An 18845-nucleotide genomic window follows, 5' to 3' on the forward strand; every position below is an offset into this window, starting at 1 on the left:
AGACTCACTGTTTCTTATACTTATGGGGAATTAAAGATGACCCGGAAGATAATTAACACTAGTTAAGTGTACTCCTCTCACCTTGAAATCAGATGGCAGTTGCAGGTAGAGAGAACTACCTGACAGGGAAATCAGAGTCACTGTGAATTCCAATCACAGAAAACAGGGAAAAGTACATTATCAGTGGAACATGAGTGTTGACTTCAGCACCTAGAAACACACACATACACAAGCATGCACAGAGGGATGTTCAGGCACAAATCACTAGTTCTTTGAGGCTGAGGAATGGCATTAAGACTTCCACAGGTATACACAGAAAAGATGAAGGAGGCTTTTGTATGTGGTATCCTATGATACACATCTTTAAAAATCTTTGATCCAGTCGTGGAAGAGGAGTTTATGCTCAGTTAAAAATGGCTGGAGAGATGAGTTTTTAAAACTTATTTATTAAACAACTAGTATATGACAATTGTCCATATGCTAAATGATAAAGATACCATACCCGACCTCAAAGAGCCTACATTAAGTTGGTATGAAAGTATACACATATGCATTGAGAACAGTTGTCAAGATAATTTAATAACAATTGCAAATTATAGAACAAACTAATTTGAAGCATTGAGGTAAAATCAACAGAAGTTTAGGAGGAAGGAAAAAGCATTTCAAGCGGGAAGTCTCTCTGAGAAGAGCTGGATCTTAATGGGTCAGAGAGGCAAACATCAGCAAATAAGAAAAGTTTTCCTAGGTAAGGAATGCAAGTGATGAGGATCTAGATTACAACAGAACTTTGTAAAAGGCCATGCCCAAGATAGGAAAGTATCAGAGCACTGGAGAGTAACTTTACGTAAACATGAAATGAATTAGCTGGAATAGATAAGCAGCATATAAATACAGTCCTTGAGAAGGATATAATCTGATTATGGGATAGATAATTAAAACCAGAGATATATTTTTAGACAGACAGACAGACAGAAGGAAACCTACAAGTACATGAAATGTGTCACCTTACTTCCCTGATAGTGGAGAAGGATGGCACTGTGACCATCCCAACTTCAGGACCCAGCAGAATGTAGGGAATGGCTGTTAATTAGCGATTCCAAAAGATCAGAGTGAACATCTTTCTTACAAAGAAAGCTTAATTCAAGTCAAAGTTTCTTGCTTTGTCTTGAAGAATCAGGTCTTAAAAACTGAGCGAGGCAGAACTGAGTGCTTCTCTCCAGTGTGAGTTCGCTGGTGGTGATTAAAAGTGGAACGCTGACTGAAGGCTTTCCCACACTCAATACATTCATAGGGCTTCTCTCCAGTGTGAACCCTCTGATGCACAGTGAGCTGCGAGCTGTCACTAAAGGCTTTCCCACAATCATTACATTTATAGGGCTTCTCCCCAGTATGGGTTCTTTGATGAACCATAAGGCTAGAATTATGACTGAAGACCTTCCCACATGCATTACATTCATAAGGCTTCTCACCAGTGTGAATTCTCTGGTGTATGATGAGGTATGAATTTTGATTGAAGGATTTTCCACATTCATTGCATTTATAGGGCTTTTCACCTGTGTGAAGTCTCTGATGTCGAATAAGACATTTACTGAGACTGAACGCTTTACCACACTCATTACATTCAAAAGGTTTTTCTCCAGTATGAATTCGCTCATGGTCAACAAGTTGAGAAATCTGACTGAAGGCTTTCCCACATTCACCACATTTATATGGCTTTTCCCCAGTGTGGAGACTCTGATGTCGAATAAGACATTTACTCCGACTGAAGGCCTTGCCGCATTCATTACACTCATAAGGCTTCTCACCAGTGTGGATTCTCTGATGGTCAGTAAGGTTTCTATTAGAACAGAAAGCTTTCCCACATTCACTACACTTGTAAGGTTTCTTACCAGTGTGAAGTACCTGATGTCGAACAAGATTTTTACTCCGACTAAAGGAAGCCCCACATTCATTGCATTCATAAGGTTTCTCTCCAGTATGGGTTCTCTGGTGGTCAAAAAGCTTGGAACTCTCGTTGAAAGCTTTTCCACACTCATTACATTTATATGGTTTCTCGCCATTATGGAGTCTCTGGTGTTGGATGAGATGGGAGCTGTGTCGGTAAGTCTTTCCACACTCACTGCACTCGTAGGGTTTCTCCCCTGTGTGGGTTCTCAGATGAACTATGAGCTGAGAGGTCTGCCTGAAAGTCTTACCACACTCATTACACTCATACGGTTTCTCTCCAGTGTGGATTCTCTGGTGCCCAATGAGGTGTGAACTCCAATTGAAAGCTTTACCACATTCATCACACTGGTAAAATTTCTGTCCCTTGAGGACTCTCTGATGTTCTGTAGCACTAGAGGACAGATTTGGTTCCTTATATTCATCACACCCATCTTTTGTGGATTTACCTTTATCCTCGTGTGTGACTTTGAAGAAATCACTTTCCAGTCTGCTCCCTTCCTCATCTGAGGGTGGCCCTTCCAGCTTCTCTAAAGCACCTTCGCAGGCATTTACTGCCTCTGGTTCCCTAGAAACCACCCCACACAGGCCTCCCGATGTTCCATCAGATGACCCCAGGCCTTTAGAAACTTCCTGCTTTGCAGGCAGATCTGGACACTCCATCCTAGTCTCATTCGCTGCCAAAAGAGAGAAGAAAACAACTTTTATTCATTTTTTGTCCTATTAAGGAAACAGAATCATCGGGAGTCTACATACCTGAAATAAACCATCATATTAGGGGACACATGAAGAGGCGACACATTAAGAACAGGACAAAAATGGGAATTAGCTTGAGTTTTTCTTCACAGAAAGATGAAGAGGGATAGGATAATCAGTGGGCGAGAGTAAACAGACTCTGTCCTGATAGCTCTTAATTGCTCCAATTAAAAAAAAAAATCCGATGCAAAAGAGCACTTAGGGGCACCTGAGTGGCTCAGTCAGTTATGCGTCATACTCTTGATATTGGTTCAGGCTGTGATCTTGTAGTCATGGGATTGAGTCATGGGTTGGGCTCCATGCAAGCAGAGACTGCTTGGGATGTGCTATCTCCCTCTCTCTGGACCTCCCCAACTTGCATTCTCTCTCACTCTCAAAATAAATAAATAGCTTAAAAGAAAAAAAAAGGAGAGCAACGGGAGGGCAGGAGAGCAGACTGTAAAGATGGTGTGATCTTACAGCAGTCACGTAGTAAAATGATGAAGTCTAACATCTTTTCCACCCTGCCACTGTATGGTTCTTCGCAAAGATACACAGTAGAGACAGCATTGGCAAATACCTCAAGTCAAATGTGAGAAACAGTGTGGGCAAATACAATCAGGATAAAAACATACTAAAAAAAAGTGATTCTCAGGGCACCTGGGTGGCTCAGTCAGTTAGGCGTCCGACTTCAGCTCAGGTGATGATCTCACCGTCCCTGAGCTCAGAGCCTGGAGCCGGCTTCAGATTCTGTGTCTCCCACTCTCTCTGTCCCTCCACCATTCATGTTCTGTCTTTCTCTGTCTCTCAAAAAATGAATATACATTTTAAATAATTTTAAAAAAGTGATACTTATGTGAGGCCAATGACAAGATTTAGAGAAGCCACAGTTTCAGAAAAGCAATGAAGGGGACACCAGAACTCTAAAAGTGGGGATCCCCTAGTCCCTGGGACATTGAACTGGTAGAAGGCTCTACCGCAGGTACTGCTTTCCTATAAAAATAAAGGGATCAATAATTTGAAATATGAATCAAAATAGGTCTTTGGTATCTTGATAATCTGGAATCATAGGAAACTGAACAGTTCAATATTTCCTCTGGAATCTAGAAAAGATGGGAGGGAGCAAGCAAGCAGTCAAGGCTAAACACAAAAATGGTGGTTCCGTTTAATCACATCTGAGGCACGGACACAACCCATGATGGCAATGTCAGCACATGGAAAGTTATAGATAACGGGCTCCTTGATTCCTAAGCCCACTCACCCTCTTCAGATTGGACTACTGTCCTAGACGTGCATCCAGGGAACCTGACCCCAAAATCTCCCCTTCCAGGAAGCTGTCCCGCCTCAGCCTTGCCTGAAGGCGAAGCTGAGGCAGCGGTGCTTTGGGTCAAGTAACTGGTCTCATTATATCTCAGACCACGACTGACTGGACCAGGGCACCAGCCCCAAGTGTAGCTTCTCTGTACCTCACACATCAGCCTCTGCTGTGGCCACGAGCAAAGTNGTTCCCAGCTCTCTCCTAGACTCCTATCAGAAGCTTCCAGTTACCTACTGGACATTTCATTTGGGTGTCCTTCATCACCTCAAATTCTGTGTCTAAAATGGATATTCTTCCCATCCTCCTTTCTACTTCCCAAATTCTGTCCATGAGTCTAGACATCTCTTTTCCTAAGCTCATATCCAATAAATATCCCCCTAGTTAATAATCAGTGTCAATATGATCTCTACTAGACTCAGCCTCTTTTAGAAAGTGAAAACTTGATAATGAAATTCATACCAATTATCAAGGAGATGAAGAAAGGTAAAAAAAAAAAACATTGGAGAAAAATAAGTTGACGGACTCAAAATTCCAATGTGAAGACTAACTTTAGAAAGAAGCAGTCATCAGAATAGTGTAATGTTGGCATAAGGATAGACACAGAAAAGATTATAACAAAATTAGGGGCCAGATATAACTGATACATCGAAAGTTACTTATTTCACAAAGGTCACTACAGCTCCAAAGGGGAAGAACATGAAGCCAAAACTACTAGATGTGCACACAAAAAATAGTAAAATTGGAATCCTACTGTGGACAACGTATGTAAATTATATAGAGAGTATGCCTTGGTTCCTCTTGTAAAATGGTCCCATAACTCAGTGCACCAAGTCACAAATGATGTTCACCTTCCCCTGAAACCACGCTCCATCTCCTGCAACCGTAAAGGAGTTTAAAGAACTTGTTTCACTCCGAAGCCATCCCCTACTTGGTTGGAAACCAATACCTATTCAGCATCCCCCAGACTCAGCCAATGCTGTCAGACCAGATGAAAAAGAATGGCTAACTGCAGACAGAAAGAGGCTCATGCCAGAAAGCACGCTGCCATCCTGCTAACACACACAAAAAAACGACACTCCTGCTCTCAGGGCGTGAAGAGTCAGTCAGGTAAGAACTACACAGGGGCGCCTGGGTGGCTTAGTCGGTTAAGCGTCCGACTTTCGCTTGGGTCATGATCTCCGGTTCGTGGGTTCGAGCCNTGTGAAAGGGTAGGAAAAACAGGATAATGCTACGCAAGGTCTCAAAGTAGTTTCCCCCAAATAATCACTAGTAACAAAGGGAAAGACAGTATCTTTTTTTTTTAATGTTTTATTTATTTCTGAGAGAGAGACAGAGGCAGTGTGAGCAGGGGAGGGTCAAAGAGAGAGAGGGAGAGACAGACTCTGAAACAGGCTCCAGTCTCTGAGCTGGCTGTCAGCACAGAGCCTGACACGGGGCTCGAACCCACGAACCATGAGATCATGACCTGAGCCGATGTCGGACGCTTAACCGACTGAGCCACCCAGGCGCCCCGGGAAAGACAGTATCTTTGCAATGGTGACACATGGAAGACACCACTAGATCAAAATTAGTATCGACAGTAATAAGACATATCAACATCATCCTCAATTGAAGCAGGGAAAAACATGACAAAACCAAAGTGAGTATCACTCTAAAAATACCAATACAACATACTTCAAAAGCATCAAGGACATGAAAAACAAGGAAAGATGGAGAGACTGCCACATACTGAAGGAAAACAAGAAGATGTGGCAACTAAATGGAATGATGGAAAGGGATTCTAGACTGGATCCTGGGACAGTTAAAGGTCATTAGTGAGAAAGTGCTGAACTCTATCTATAATGAAAGTCAGCAGTTTAATGAATAGCACTGTACATTGTAAATTTCTTAAGTCTCATGACTTGTACTACGGTTATGCAAGATATTAACTTTAGGCAAACTGGTTAAAGAATATAAGGGAATTCTGTACAGTTTCTACAATCCTCTCTAAGTCTACAATTCAAAAGAAAANTGTACTATGAAAAACTGCAAAGAAAATGTGTTCTTTAAATTATACTCACAGAAATATGGCTCGGCGGTGTCGTGACGCTAGTACCAATTCTACCACTATGTGAACAAATGCATTCCGCCGCTTGAAGGCATCATAATTTTCAAAAAGCAAGAGTATAAATGTACTTAATGCCACTGAATTTTGTCACACTTTAAAATGGCTCAAGTGGTCAATTTTATCATATCCTAAGGTAAATATTATGTAAGTTTTAGCACAATATTTTCGTATCACAATAGTACGAAGCTTTTAAAGACCACAGTTTGATCCCATTTCGAAATGAATTTGCATAATTGTGAGCAAGTTTTTAAACGTCAGGAAAAAAAATAGTTTCGTCTGACGAAACTATTTGCCGATTGCGGTNAATTCAGATTCTTTAAATTGGTTATTCTCTCTGTTACTTTTCTGACTTTGAAAAAAAGTTTTTAATGTTTTACTTATTTTTGAGAGAGAAAGAGATGGAGTGCAAATAGAGGAGTGGAGAAAGAGAGAGGGAAACAGAGAATCCAAAGCAGGCTCCAGACTTGAGCTGCCAGCACACAGCCCAACATAGGGCTTGAACTCATCAACTGTGAGATCATGACCTGAGTCGAAGTTGGACCCTTAACCGACTGAGCCACCAAGGTGCCCCAGGGGCCTTCTTTAATTAGAAGATGTGGACCCAAGATTCAAGGCCCTGAAATCTGGCTATTGTGTATATAGTGAAGAGGAACTGGTATGGTCTCTTTCTCAGAGGTTGAAGGGCAGTCTTTCTTCTTAGTGATGCCAAGTCAAAAGAGTGAGAGCGGGTACCTGGGTGGCTCAGTTGGTGAAGCATCCAACTTTGGCTCAGGTCATGATCTCCTGGTTTGAGCCCTACATTTGGCTCCACACTGACAGCTCAGAGCCTGGAGCATGCTTTGGATTCTGTGTGTGTGTCTCTCTCTGCCCCTCTATCCCTGTCTCAAAATAATAAATTAGCATTGTTAAAAATAACAAAAAAGAAGAGTGTGAGCAAGTTGGAGAGTCATAAACAGGAATCTAGAAAAATTAAAAATCTAGGAGCGCCTGGGTGGCTCAGTTGGTTAAAGTGTCTGACTTTGCCTCAGGGCATGATCTCATGGTTCATGGGTTCAAGCCTCGCATCAGGTTCTGTGGTGACAGTTCAGAGCCTGGAGCCTGTTTCAGATTCTGTGTCTCCCTCTCTCTCTGTCCCTCCCTTGCTCGCAGTCTGTCTCTCTCTGTCTCAAAAATAAATAACTATTAAAAACATTTTTTAAAGAAAAATTCAAAATCTAGACCAGTTTACAGGTAGATAACAAAACCTCAAAGACAATGAACAGGACAAGAATCTGATATTCACAAGAGTGCGTAATAGTTTTTACTGAAACATAATTTTCCTATTCACAATTACTCCAATTTTTATAAAAAAAATAATCACAGACTAATTTGTTTGTAAAATTAGTCTAGTCTTATTAAACTTGGCTTGGTTATTTACATAAGTACAATGAAAATAGTAACCGATCAGACTTTTTAAAAGTCTGTTTTGCTAAAATTTCTTACAAGGACTCTTAGATTGGACTTTTAGAAGCCTCTTGAGGCTAGGAAGCCAAGCCAATGATTTGCTAGATGTCATATACATATAGATTTGGGTGATTTTTCTCTTTCTTGTAGTTTGGAAATATCTTGATATTTGTGGGACTGCCAGGTAATGACCCTTCTTCCTCAAATGGTAAGACTGGGAAACCTACAAGAAAAATACTGAGAGTTTCCGTAGGCCTTTATTGGCTCCTTTATAAAGCCAACCTTAGTTTCTTCTTTTTCAATGTGTATTTATTGATTTGGAGAGAGAGAGAGAGAGAGAGAGGGTTCATGTGTGTGCAAGCGGGGAAGGGCAGAGAGAATCCTAAGGCTGAATCCTGCCCTCCTGTGCACTCCCTCCCCCCACCCCCCACTCCTCCTGTTGGCTGCTGGCAGTGAGCAGGGCTCCATTGCAGGGCTTGATCTCAGGAACCATGAGATCATGACCCGAGCCATAAATCAAGAGTCAGACTGTTAATTGATTGAGCCACCCTGGTGCCCCTAAAAACTGGTTATATTCAATTCTGTGCACATCATTTCAAACTATGCCATTCCAGCCAAAGCTGTGGCTGTAAAACCAGTGTGTCCATTGTGTCCTCTTACAAGGAGAATCGATTTTTGTTGAGTTTATGCATCTCATTATAGTCTAAAGAAAAATACTTCATAAGAGTTTCAAAATCCTGAAGGGATTAAGTAGGTAGGAAAAAAAGATAAATGAAACTTTTAATTCTGTTTACAAAGGTATAATTTACCAAATTACTGTAGGGTATATATTTAGCTTATGAGAAAAAAGTATAGATCTCCTTAAATCTGGAAAACAAAATTTAAAGAACTAGCAATGTTTCAAACAAAGAACTAAAAATTATAATCATCTTCATCAGTTCATTTATTTTTCTCATATTCAGTCATTTTACATTCATTTATTTCTTTTATCTAACAAATTTTTCTTTCAAATTTTTCTTTTTCGGAGGGAATTACTGGAGGGTATTTATTTATTTTTCAAATTTTTATGTAAACTCTAGTTAACATGTAGTGAAATATTGGTTTCAGGAGTAGAATTTAGTGATTCATCACTTACATCTAACCCCCAGTGCTCGTCCTTAATACAAGTGCCCTCATTAATACCCATCACCCATTTAGCACATCCCCCATCCACCTCCTTCCATCACCCTTCAGTTTGCTCTCTATCATTAAGGTCTCTTATAGTTCGTTTCCCTCTCTCTTTTCTCCATTTCCATATGTTCATCTATTTTGTTTCTTAAATAGCATATATGAGTGAAATCATATGGTATGTATCTTTCTCTAAACTTATTTCGCTCTAGCTCCATCCATATCACTGCAAATGGCAAGGTATCCTTCTTTCTGATGGCTGAGTAATATCCCATTGTGTATATATACCACATCTTCTTTATCTACTCATCAATCAATGGCCATTTGAGCTCTTTCCACAGTTTGGCATTGTCGATAATGCTGCTAGAAACATCAGTGTGCATGTACCTCTTTGTACAAAAATCTGTATTTTTGTATCCTTTCGGTAAATACCTAGTAGTGCAATTGCTGGATCCAGGGTAGTTCTATGTTTAGCTTTTTGAGGAACCTCCATACTGTGTTCCAGAGTGGCTGCAGCAGTTTGCCATCCCACCAACAGTGTAAGAAGGTTCCCCTTTCCACATCCTCACCAGCATCTGTTGTTTCCTGTATTGTTTAGGTTAGCCCATCTGAAGGTGTGAGGTGGTATCTCATCATGGTTTTGATTTGTGTCTCCCTGATGATGAGTGATGTTGAGCATCTTTTCATGTGTCTGTTGGCCTTCTGTATGTCTTTGAGGGAATGTCTATTCATGTCTTCTGCCCATTTCTTACCTAGATTATTTGTTTTGTGGGTGTTGAGTTTGATAATTTCCTTATAGATTTTGGATACTGTTTATCAGAGATGTCATTGGCAAATATCTTCTCCCATTCTATAGGCTGCCTTTTAACATGGCTGATTTGTTTCCTTCGCTGTGCAGAAGCTTTTTATCTTGATCAAGTGCCAATAGTTCAGGTTTGCTTTTGCTTCTCTTGCTTCCACAGATGTTTTCAAGTAAGAAGTTGCTATGGTTGGGGTCAAAGAGGTTCCTGTTTATGTTTTTGGTCTTTTCACTGCAGCCCTCTATCATGTCTCTTTTGTTCCATCTGCATTTATAGGAAGAATATGAGTGTCATGGCTCTGAGCCAGTTTTCCAGAGGTGGGGGTAAGGACAGGGTAGTAAGGAGGGTTATAAAGACTCAAGGGCAAGTTTCCAAGGAAAACTAAAGTCCCTGTCTGAGAGAGGCACTGCCCAGAGAAATAGCGATGATCCAAAATATGAAGGCTAAGAATGTTCTCAAAGATCAACAACAGGCAAAAATGAGGGTCAAAACTTATACCAGAAAGTCAGAGCTGACTGGTCCCTGGACTATATATAACTTGAAAAAACTTGGTGGCATTATAGCTGGAGAAGCAGACACAAACCAGTGTAACGTTTAATACGTACACATGGTTATGAAGCTGGGAAGCTGTTTCCTGGACCTGCTTTGAAAGCATAAGCAGAACTATAGTTATATAATTGCATTATTAACTTAGCTCCGTGTTGTGTTTTCTTATCTGCCTAATCACCTCTTAACCTTGTGTACAATCACTGACTTTGCCCTTTTCACTCCCATTTCTTGTTTATCTACTGATTTAGAAACCTAGTGGGGACCAGACAGTAATATTTGTCTTGAAATTATGACATACCTGATCATATCAGGTCCCATATGGCACCTCATTGTTCAGAAGAACACATACCCCCAGATTATTTCAAGGCATCCCCTCTCAAGGTTTCAAAGAATCCCCGACCCTCCTCTCATGTATTCAGCTCCATCTCTAAATATATATAATCTATCCCTAGGCTCAACAGGCCAAGGCAGCTTTGGGAATGATCCCCTGCCTCCTCACTGGGTTGCCCTTCTGATAATAGTTTTCTGTGCTTCTAAAGTGGTGTCTCAAACATTGTCTTACTGTGCATTTGGTGCACAGAGAAATTTGAGTTCAGTAACAGTTATAGCAATTATGGCTTTTACCATTTTTATCTTACCATTTTCTTAAGAGTCCATATACCAGTTCGCAAATAGTGGCTACCCTGAAACCCATGCCCCTCCCCCAACTAACTTCAGTCCTCCTGAATCATTTACATGATCTAACAACTAAAGGGTTAATGCCATCAGGGGTCCTTCAGACCTGCTTTTGTCCACTCAGGCTAGTACAAATTGTTAATATTTTAAATATCTCTCCTGAGGGGAAAAGGGACCTAAGTAGACCTTTCAGTTCTGTCTGTGGGCTGGGAGTCATTGAAGGGGACAAAAATTCCTCCCTCCCTGCAGCTAGTAGAATGGGGCCAGGTGGAAGTAACCTCCTTCAGCTCCTCTCCCATCCCCTAATCAATTCTTTCATTACTAGATCATATGAATGATCCAGTGTTGACATGATTATTGAGCAATGAAAATGAGGTGGATTCACAAGGTATAGCCAGCTGGTTTCAGAGAACCATGGTGTTAAGGATCTCTTCCATTCTTAACAATGTTTTCTGTATGGGTGGAAAAATGTAGGAGTGCATGCTAGGATAGCTGGATGTGTTTCATGCTCATGGCCTCCCACACAACCTGGCTCTGGCTATCTTACTTTCTGGACCAGCAAAAAGTATAGATTCTCTTGTGTGGCCTGGCTGCCACGGTGTTAATGGAGCTAGGAGTATGTAGAGCAGGGATATGTAGTAGCCATATTCTGTTGGGATGTTGGAGTATAACAAGTTGGATGCAAACTTGTAGGAGGCAAGATGAGAAGACCAGGGGAGTTATTAGGAAGATATTCTCAAATATACAGTTGATACTTCATACACAAGAATATACAATGTGGCTATCAATTGGTGGAAAGTGGGCAGAGAATGGGTAAATACAGAGTCAAAAAGTGTCAAGTCTTCCTTCCCAAATCAGGAGATAGACTGCACACAGTACTCAGAAATCAAGTGGCTGGGTAAGTAAGTCATAGGGGCAGAACATCTCCATGATGAAAAGGTAGGCCATAAGTGATGTGGACAGGGGACTCACGTGAAGAGTGTCAGTTCTATCAGCTGTCACCATATGAAGGACGTAGGTCAGTAAGAGGTCTGAGATAACCTATGTGAGGTTTGTTTGGGTTCCAGAAGAAGTGTTATAATCCCTCAGGGCTTTCAGACTTAGCTGTGGCCAAGATACAGGTTTCATGAGTGGAGAAACATTGGTGTGGGGTGCCTGGGTGGTGCAGTTGGTTAAGCACCCAACTCTTGATTTTGGTTCAGGTCATGATCTCACAGTTTGTGAGTTTGAGCCCTGCATTGGGCTCTGAGCTGATGGCACAGAGCCTGCTTGGAATTCTGTCTCCCTTTATCTCTGCCCCTCACCCGCTAGTGCACGTTTTCTCTCTCACTCTCTCTTTGTCAAAATAAATAAATAAACCTAAAAAAAAAAGGATGTAATTTCTGACATGAGGAGAAGTGGATGCTGAAGGCTGATATCCAAGATCTTCAAAAGAGGAAAGGGTGGAATAGTGGTGTGGTTGGTGCAGTGCAGCTAATGCTATCTTTACAACCCATGGAGGAATGACATGGTGTAGTGTTTCTCAAGTATGTCTAAAGCTTTTTGCTACTCCTCCCTTCAGGAGATAGAACTTAATTCCTTTAGGGACCATAGTTTTCCTGCCCTACAGGGCCAGTGATGATGGGAAGAGATATTCCAGATGAGGGAGCAGGATACAAAGACCCTAAAGTGGTCATGACTTTGGTATGTCTGCACACTGAAAGATGGCCAACATGGTAGGAAACTGTCAGAGTAAAATAATCTAGACTAGTAAGGAGAGACTTTAGTTTAAAACACACACACACACACACACACACACACACACACCTCAGAAGGGGGACTATTGCAATAGGGAGAATGTGACCATAAGGCCTGCAAGTGTCTCAAAATCAAACAGAAAACATGCAAGTACCTTCCTGGAGATTCCCAGCAGAAGCTCAAAAGGGTCGTGTTCCACATTTTTGTGCTTGCTCAACTTTGGGGGTAAGCAGAGTTCAGGGAAGGTCTATAGGGAAGAGAGAAGCCTAAAATTTGGCTAACAAGCATTTTGTTCCAACTGATCAGTAGGACAAGCAGTTCAGCTAATGGGGTACAGAATGGACATTTAGACAGTCGGTGTCTGGTTTTGAGGTAGATGAAAAAGGGCACCTGCAAATCTTATCTAAACCATATGGAGAAGAGTGCTTCTTTGCAGTAAGCTGTTTTCTTGAACACGAAAGAGGAAGGGAATTTTTTACCCTTCCCTGTTTATCAGGATCGCAAGTCTCAGACAAAATTCAACATAGCCACAAATGAAAATAATCACGGCTTCTCAGAGGCTACTACAAGTCCAGGAGCTGTCCATGAATGACACCTGGAGCTGACAGCATTTGGTCTGGCATTAAGAGATTTCCTGCTTATGAATCCTGAGTTTCTGCGGATCAATAGGCCACATCCAATGGCAATGCCAGGCAGAAGCTAGGATGCGATAGCCAAGTCCTCCCTGTGAGGTTTCCAAATGTAGAGGATGGCCTTGATATCAGAAGGCCACTCTGGGCCGAGTGGGCAAAGGCTACTTCAAAAGACTTCCTTTAGAATTTGCGAAAACTCTGCAGCGTCTTCTGATGTCTTTTTCTTGTCCTGGCTTGTGCAGGAAACTGAGGGACTCACATCAAGTCCAGAGGCGGGCCCAGAAGCTCTTGAGATGTTGGTAAAGCCTGGATAGCCCAGGAGGCTGTTACTTTGCACCCTGAAAATGACCTACCTGTTGGGCTACAATAAGCTACATAAGATATAACTAACTCTAGGGGAAAGGGGCTGATCTTCTGCCTTTAACCCATGGCCATTAGACCTAGAGGTTGTGGCTTCAGGGCCTACTCAGTCGTGGACCTGTTCACAATTTGCTTCTATATGCAAACCATTTTTCCAGGTGAAGACCACCTGGGTAAGTCCTGCCTCCCAGATACTAGACTAGACAAAAGCATCTACATTATGTTGTCTCCCATTCCTTTCCACTTTTTATCTGCTGCTCCACACTCCCTAAGGACCTTTCCTGGGACAACAGACTGCCAGGGCTGTTTTAGAAAAGAATAGCCACATCCATGGGCCAAAATATCATTCACTGGGCCTGTTTCTTCCTTAGCAAAATGGCGATGCCTGTTGCTCACCTCACTGAAACTCAGATTGGGCGAAAATGCCCAGGGGATCACATATAATGTAACAGTAACTGAATGCTCAGGATATGCCAGGCCGTTTGCTTTGTCCTGTCTGTATGTAACTCCCGTCAGCCCTCCTAGCCCTGCGAGGCACGCCGTATGCTCTACATTTTTCGGATGATAAGACTCTGAAGTTGGGTCTATTTCCCAAGGTCAGCAGAAGGGGTCGGGGCAGACCTGGGGTGAATAGACTGAGAGGGGCAGGTGCGCAGCCTGAGCCCTCACTTTAGGCTCCGCCCTCTCTCCCTTCTGAGGTGGCCCCGCCTGGCTCGGGAGCAGCCTGTACGGGTGACCCCGGTCCCGCCGCGCCTCCCACACCCCACCCCCTCCTCTCCGAATGCAGGGAAGCGCGCGCGCCCACCTTCGCCACAAAGATTTCCGGGATCCTGGCGGGGCCGGAAGTGGGCCCTGTCCTTGCTTCCGGCTCTGCCATTGTTTTCGCTTCTGCGGGCCGCGGCTGTGTCGCGCACCCAGGGGTCGCCGCGACTGTACCCCGGTGAGCGGACCAGGGGCGGGGAGGGAGGTGCTGCCTGGGCCGGGGNCCCGCAGCCCTGATCGGCGACGCCGGCCCGGTCCACGCTTCGCCCCCACGGCCGGCGGCGCGGTCCCTGTGACGTGAGGCCGCCCGTTCTAGAACGAGCCTCCTCTTTGTCCAGTGCCCTTGAGCAGCCGTGCCTGCCCAGGAGCCGGGCACCTGCCCGTACAGCGCTTGACAAGGGCAGACACGGCCAGGTGAGCGGCGCCGCAGAAGCCCTGGTTGAACGCGAAATGTAGGTGGATGCTTTCCCAGCCGTGCACTGGAAGACAATAGGAAGCGTCGGAAGTGGGAGACAGTTTGGAAATTTCCAACGCGAAGTGTCACTTGGAGACTGAGAAGTGCAGATGAGATTAGCTGCTGAGCATTCGGAACTGTTAGAGAAGTAGGAAAATGATCAGAACCTTCTTTCTACAGGTGTGGGATTTCAGAGCGGAATTAACAGATTATTTTAAAGTTGTTTTTTTTTTTTTTTTTTTTTTNGTTGTATGGTGACTGGCCTACACGCTCCAGTTACAATGAAGGTGCTGATTCTCAAGAGTTTTACATGTATAAACTGGATAAAACTTTCCCCCCACTTCAGTATCAGCTAAATGAGTCACATTCATTTGTCTAGCAAATGTTAACCACTATATGCCCTGTACACACGCCTATATACAAAGAAGACTGGGGAACAGTCTTGCCCTTTGAGTCCTTCCGCAAAGTGGGGGAGACAGCAATGTAAACCACAAACAGCATGAGAGGTGCTCTACCAGAGGTTTGAATGAAAAAGGCGCTGTGGGCTCACTGAGGCAATACCCACACTTCAGCTGGAGAGATCAGGAAGGTTTTCGGGTGGGGGTGGGGTTGGGTAGGAAAAGGTCTGTCATTTTCTGACTCCATTCGGTTTCTTTCCTTTCGTGGCTGTCTAGCAGGAGGGTGTGAGTGGAGGGAGTGAGTGACGAGTTGTGCGTAAACTAGTTAAAACAGCAGTATTTCACTGAGAAGTACAGAGAGGGAGGCTGCCAACTTTCTTCTTGCCTGGGGCAATCAGGAAAGCGTTCAGGAGAAAACGGTATTTGTTTTGGGTCTTGACAGATGAACAGCAGGAGTTTATCAAAAGTTGCAGAAGAAAAATCCAAACAGGGTAAGAGTATGTGTGATGTCTAGCTATGTCTCCAGAGCTGTGGTCTCACACAACAGTGTGCATCTCTGTCACAATAGAGAAGAGATTTGAGCATTCACTTCCAGCATAGGATTATTTACTCCCAACATAGGTTTACTTATAAATATATGTACTCTTTTACAAATTTCAATACACGTAAAACATACACTAAGTAGAATTAAACAGCAGCTTACTATGTTCTTATATACTCTTTGGATGACCTTGCATATACCTCATTTGGAGATCATTTCAGCCTTTCTAGTCCGGGCATTTGGAGAGCATTAGAGGGTGTGGCTTGGAAAGAGGCCCAAGGCCGGGTGGTAAGGGCTGTGAATGCTAGGCATAGACATTTAGGTTTTATCCTGTAGGAGATGGGAGCCACTCACTGAAAGATTTAAGAAGGGAAGTCACTTGCAGAGATGCTTAGACTGCCCTGGTTATGTCCTTTTTTGTCCACCCTGGAGCTTTGGTTTTTAACCGTGGACGGTCTGTTATCAACCTGGGGCTGAACACTCTGGGGGTCTGATTTCTCTCTTGGTGTTTCTCTAGGTGACACCCCATCACTCTATATCCCCAACTCTGAAAAACAGCTCCGGAAACCTGAATTATAGAGCATCACTTTAACTGGACAAACTGCAGCTGAAACCAGCTTCTCTTTGAGGTCACAATGGCCACCCAAGGCAGGGGGACTTTAGGCCTCATCCCTCGGGGTGCTGTTCTCCAGAAGCAGGAGTGGCGCCAGACCATGAAGCAGGAGCCAGTGGGCCAGATGTGGGGTCAGGCCTGCAATCTCCAAAAGAACCACCCTCCTGTCTGTGAAATTTTCCGGCTGCACTTCAGGCAGCTATGTTACCATGAGATGTCGGGGCCGCAGGAGGCACTGAGCCGGCTCCGGGAACTCTGCCACTGGTGGCTCATGCCGGAGGTCCACACCAAGGAGCAGATCCTGGAGCTGCTGGTGCTGGAGCAGTTCCTGAGCATCCTGCCTGGGGAGCTCCGGACCTGGGTGCAGCTGCATCACCCTGAGAATGGCGAGGAGGCTGTGGCTGTGGTGGAGGATTTCCAGAGACACCTCAGTGGACCAGGAGAGGTGAGTGGATGAGTCTAGAATGGCCTCTGGAACCATTCTCTAGTGCTTGAGTTAACCCGGGAGTAGTAATTCTCCATTCCCTAAGCTCTAGGCTGGTTTGCCCGTAGGATTCCTAAGCCAGTTCCATGGATAGAGAGGAAATAGTTTTGTGCTTCAAGCGAAAAAAGAAAAAATACACCTCCCAGCCAAGCCCTGTGCATCATTTTGTGAAATACTGTGTCGTGAGCCTAGCTTCGGCCTAGAGATCCACACAGTCCTCCTGGCAGGTAGAAGATCAGCACCCTGGTCAGGAAGGGGGAGTGTGGTAGGGAGATGTAGATTTGGCAGTATGTTGACAACATGGGCCTTCATTTGATAAGTTTCTCACTGCTCACTTCCTCAGACTTCTTAGTCTGTTATCTCTCTTGCTGCCTTTTAGGTTTTTTTTGTTAATTAAAAAAATTTTTTTTAATGTTTTATTTATGTCTGAGAGAGAGACGGGTTGGGGGGGACAGCGTGAGCAGGGGAGGGTCAGAGAGAGAGGGAGATACAGAATCTGAAGCAGGCTCCAGGCTCTGAGCTAGCTGTCAGCATAGAGCCCGACGCGGGGCTCGAACCCACAAATCATGAGATCGTGACTTGAGCTGAAGTCGGACGCTCAACCAACTGAGTCACCCAGGCGCCCCATGACTTTTAGGTTTCTTATCAGAGGTGATATTTCAGGGCTTCATAATCATTTATTTCTTTTCTAGCTTTCCAAACCCAACTGGGGTCTCTCTCTCTTTTTTTTTTCTTTTCCTTTAATTCTAATTTTGGTTTACCCTATTTCCTAGGGTTCTCTCAAATTTAAAGCCAAGGGAATTCAGGTCAGAGGAAACGTTGGAGAGTCAGCAGCATGACAACAGTGGTGAATCTGGCATCTAGGACCACAGAGCTAAGTAGCTCTGTGACCGTGTGTATCAGTCAGGGCTTAGCCAAATATATGTATATTATATGTGTTTTATATATATATATATATATATATACAAATATAATATACATATTAGATATATANTATATGTATATAATTATATATATGTTAATATTTGTGTATATAGTTACATTATTGCCACAAGATGGGTTATGTGGTTATGGGCACTGGCAGGGCAAGTCTGAAATCCATAGAGCGGGCTGTCAGGAAGGGGCGGCTGGAACTCAGGCCCAAGCTGAAGCTGCTGTCTCTACATGCAGTGTTACTTTTTCATGGAACTTCTAGCTGTGATTTTAAGGTTTTGTAACTGATTGCATCAGATCCATCCAGATGATCTAGGATCATCTCCTTTACTTAGAGTAAACTGAGTATGGATTTTGCTCACATGTACGAGATACCTTCACAACATAGATTAGTGCTAAATAGACACATTAAAAGACTCACACATGAGTCTAAAATTGCTGTCTTATAGCTAACTGAGCAGGGTGGATTAGGGTCTCTTCTACTTTTACTCCTTTGTACTTAACCAGGGAAAACCCGTATATGAAAATTCCCAAGTACCCAGCATATCATTTTATGCATTGCTTTTTAAAAAAAAAAATAGTTACAATATTACGGCCTAGGGAATCAATTCCAGTTGATTGGAGTCTGAGGACTAGACCTTTTTCCAAGAGTACCGGCCATGCCCATTTGGCATAAAATCTGTTGTCAACCATTATTTCTTTGGATGCAGAAGTAAACACAGGAATAAATCAGCTGTCACCAGGATCTAGAGAGCAACTAGGCTCAACCATGGGCAAAGAGTAGTGGCTGAAGTGTTCTGAGTGAGGGCAGAAAGAAGATTTCCTTATTTCCCACCTTCATTTGCTTAAGCTGAAGAGAACGTTACTTCCATTAAAATTTAATCTTTTAGGGGCACCTGGTTGGCTCAGTCAGTGAAGCATCCGACTTCGGCTCAGGTCATGATCTCACGGTTCGTGGGTTCAAGCCCCGCGTCTGGCTCTGTGCTGACGGCTAGCTCAGAGCCTGGAGCCTGCTTCAGATTCTGTGTCTCCCTCTCTCTCTGACCCTTCCCTGCTCACGCTGTCTCTATCTCTCTCTCAAAAATAAATAAAACATTAAAAAAATTAAAAAAAAAAACACCTTAATCTTTCATCCAGGGAGCCCCAGAAAAAGGTGACTGAGTCACAAACTCAAAAGAGTATGACCTGAACAC

The 18845-nt window shown here is 43.4% G+C and overlaps 2 protein-coding genes and 1 long non-coding RNA gene across 8 annotated transcripts in view; 1 reads left to right on the plus strand and 2 right to left on the minus strand.

The window, feature by feature from the left end:
- Window positions 1-426: 426 nt before the first annotated feature.
- On the minus strand, window positions 427-4029 carry LOC144223559 (uncharacterized). Its single transcript, XM_077754322.1, has one exon. It carries the CDS (start codon window positions 2605-2607, stop codon window positions 1174-1176), a length of 1434 nt encoding a protein of 477 aa, XP_077610448.1. The 5' UTR covers window positions 2608-4029; the 3' UTR covers window positions 427-1173.
- Window positions 4030-8504: 4475 nt separating this feature from the next.
- On the minus strand, window positions 8505-14366 carry LOC144223561 (uncharacterized). The gene is made up of 3 exons (XR_013332736.1): window positions 14273-14366; window positions 12630-12722; window positions 8505-9778 (listed from the first exon to the last, which is right to left on the minus strand). It is a non-coding gene; the product is annotated as an uncharacterized LOC144223561 (long non-coding RNA).
- Window positions 14325-18845, plus strand: part of ZNF660 (zinc finger protein 660) — a 30791-nt gene continuing 26270 nt past the window's right edge. The window contains exons 1-2 of one of the 6 annotated variants that reach the window (XM_077754313.1): window positions 14325-14407; window positions 16140-16680. In XM_077754313.1, coding sequence (XP_077610439.1) covers window positions 16258-16680 — 423 coding nt within the window. In that variant the 5' untranslated portion in view covers window positions 14325-14407; window positions 16140-16257. Of the gene's footprint in view, window positions 14408-14530; window positions 14864-16139; window positions 16681-18845 lie in introns of those variants that run through there. The other 5 variants (XM_077754318.1, XM_077754319.1, XM_077754310.1 and 2 more) reach the window with 5 other exon arrangements.

The sequence above is a fragment of the Crocuta crocuta genome, unplaced genomic scaffold (assembly GCF_008692635.1).
Source record: "Crocuta crocuta isolate KB4526 unplaced genomic scaffold, BGI_CrCroc_1.0 scaffold70, whole genome shotgun sequence".
Lineage (NCBI taxonomy): Eukaryota > Metazoa > Chordata > Mammalia > Carnivora > Hyaenidae > Crocuta > Crocuta crocuta.

Coding starts and splice junctions, on each gene's coding strand:
- LOC144223559 (XM_077754322.1), bottom strand. CDS start 2,607: ATGGAGTGTCCAGATCTGCCTGCAAAGCAGGAAGTTTCTAAAGGCCTG.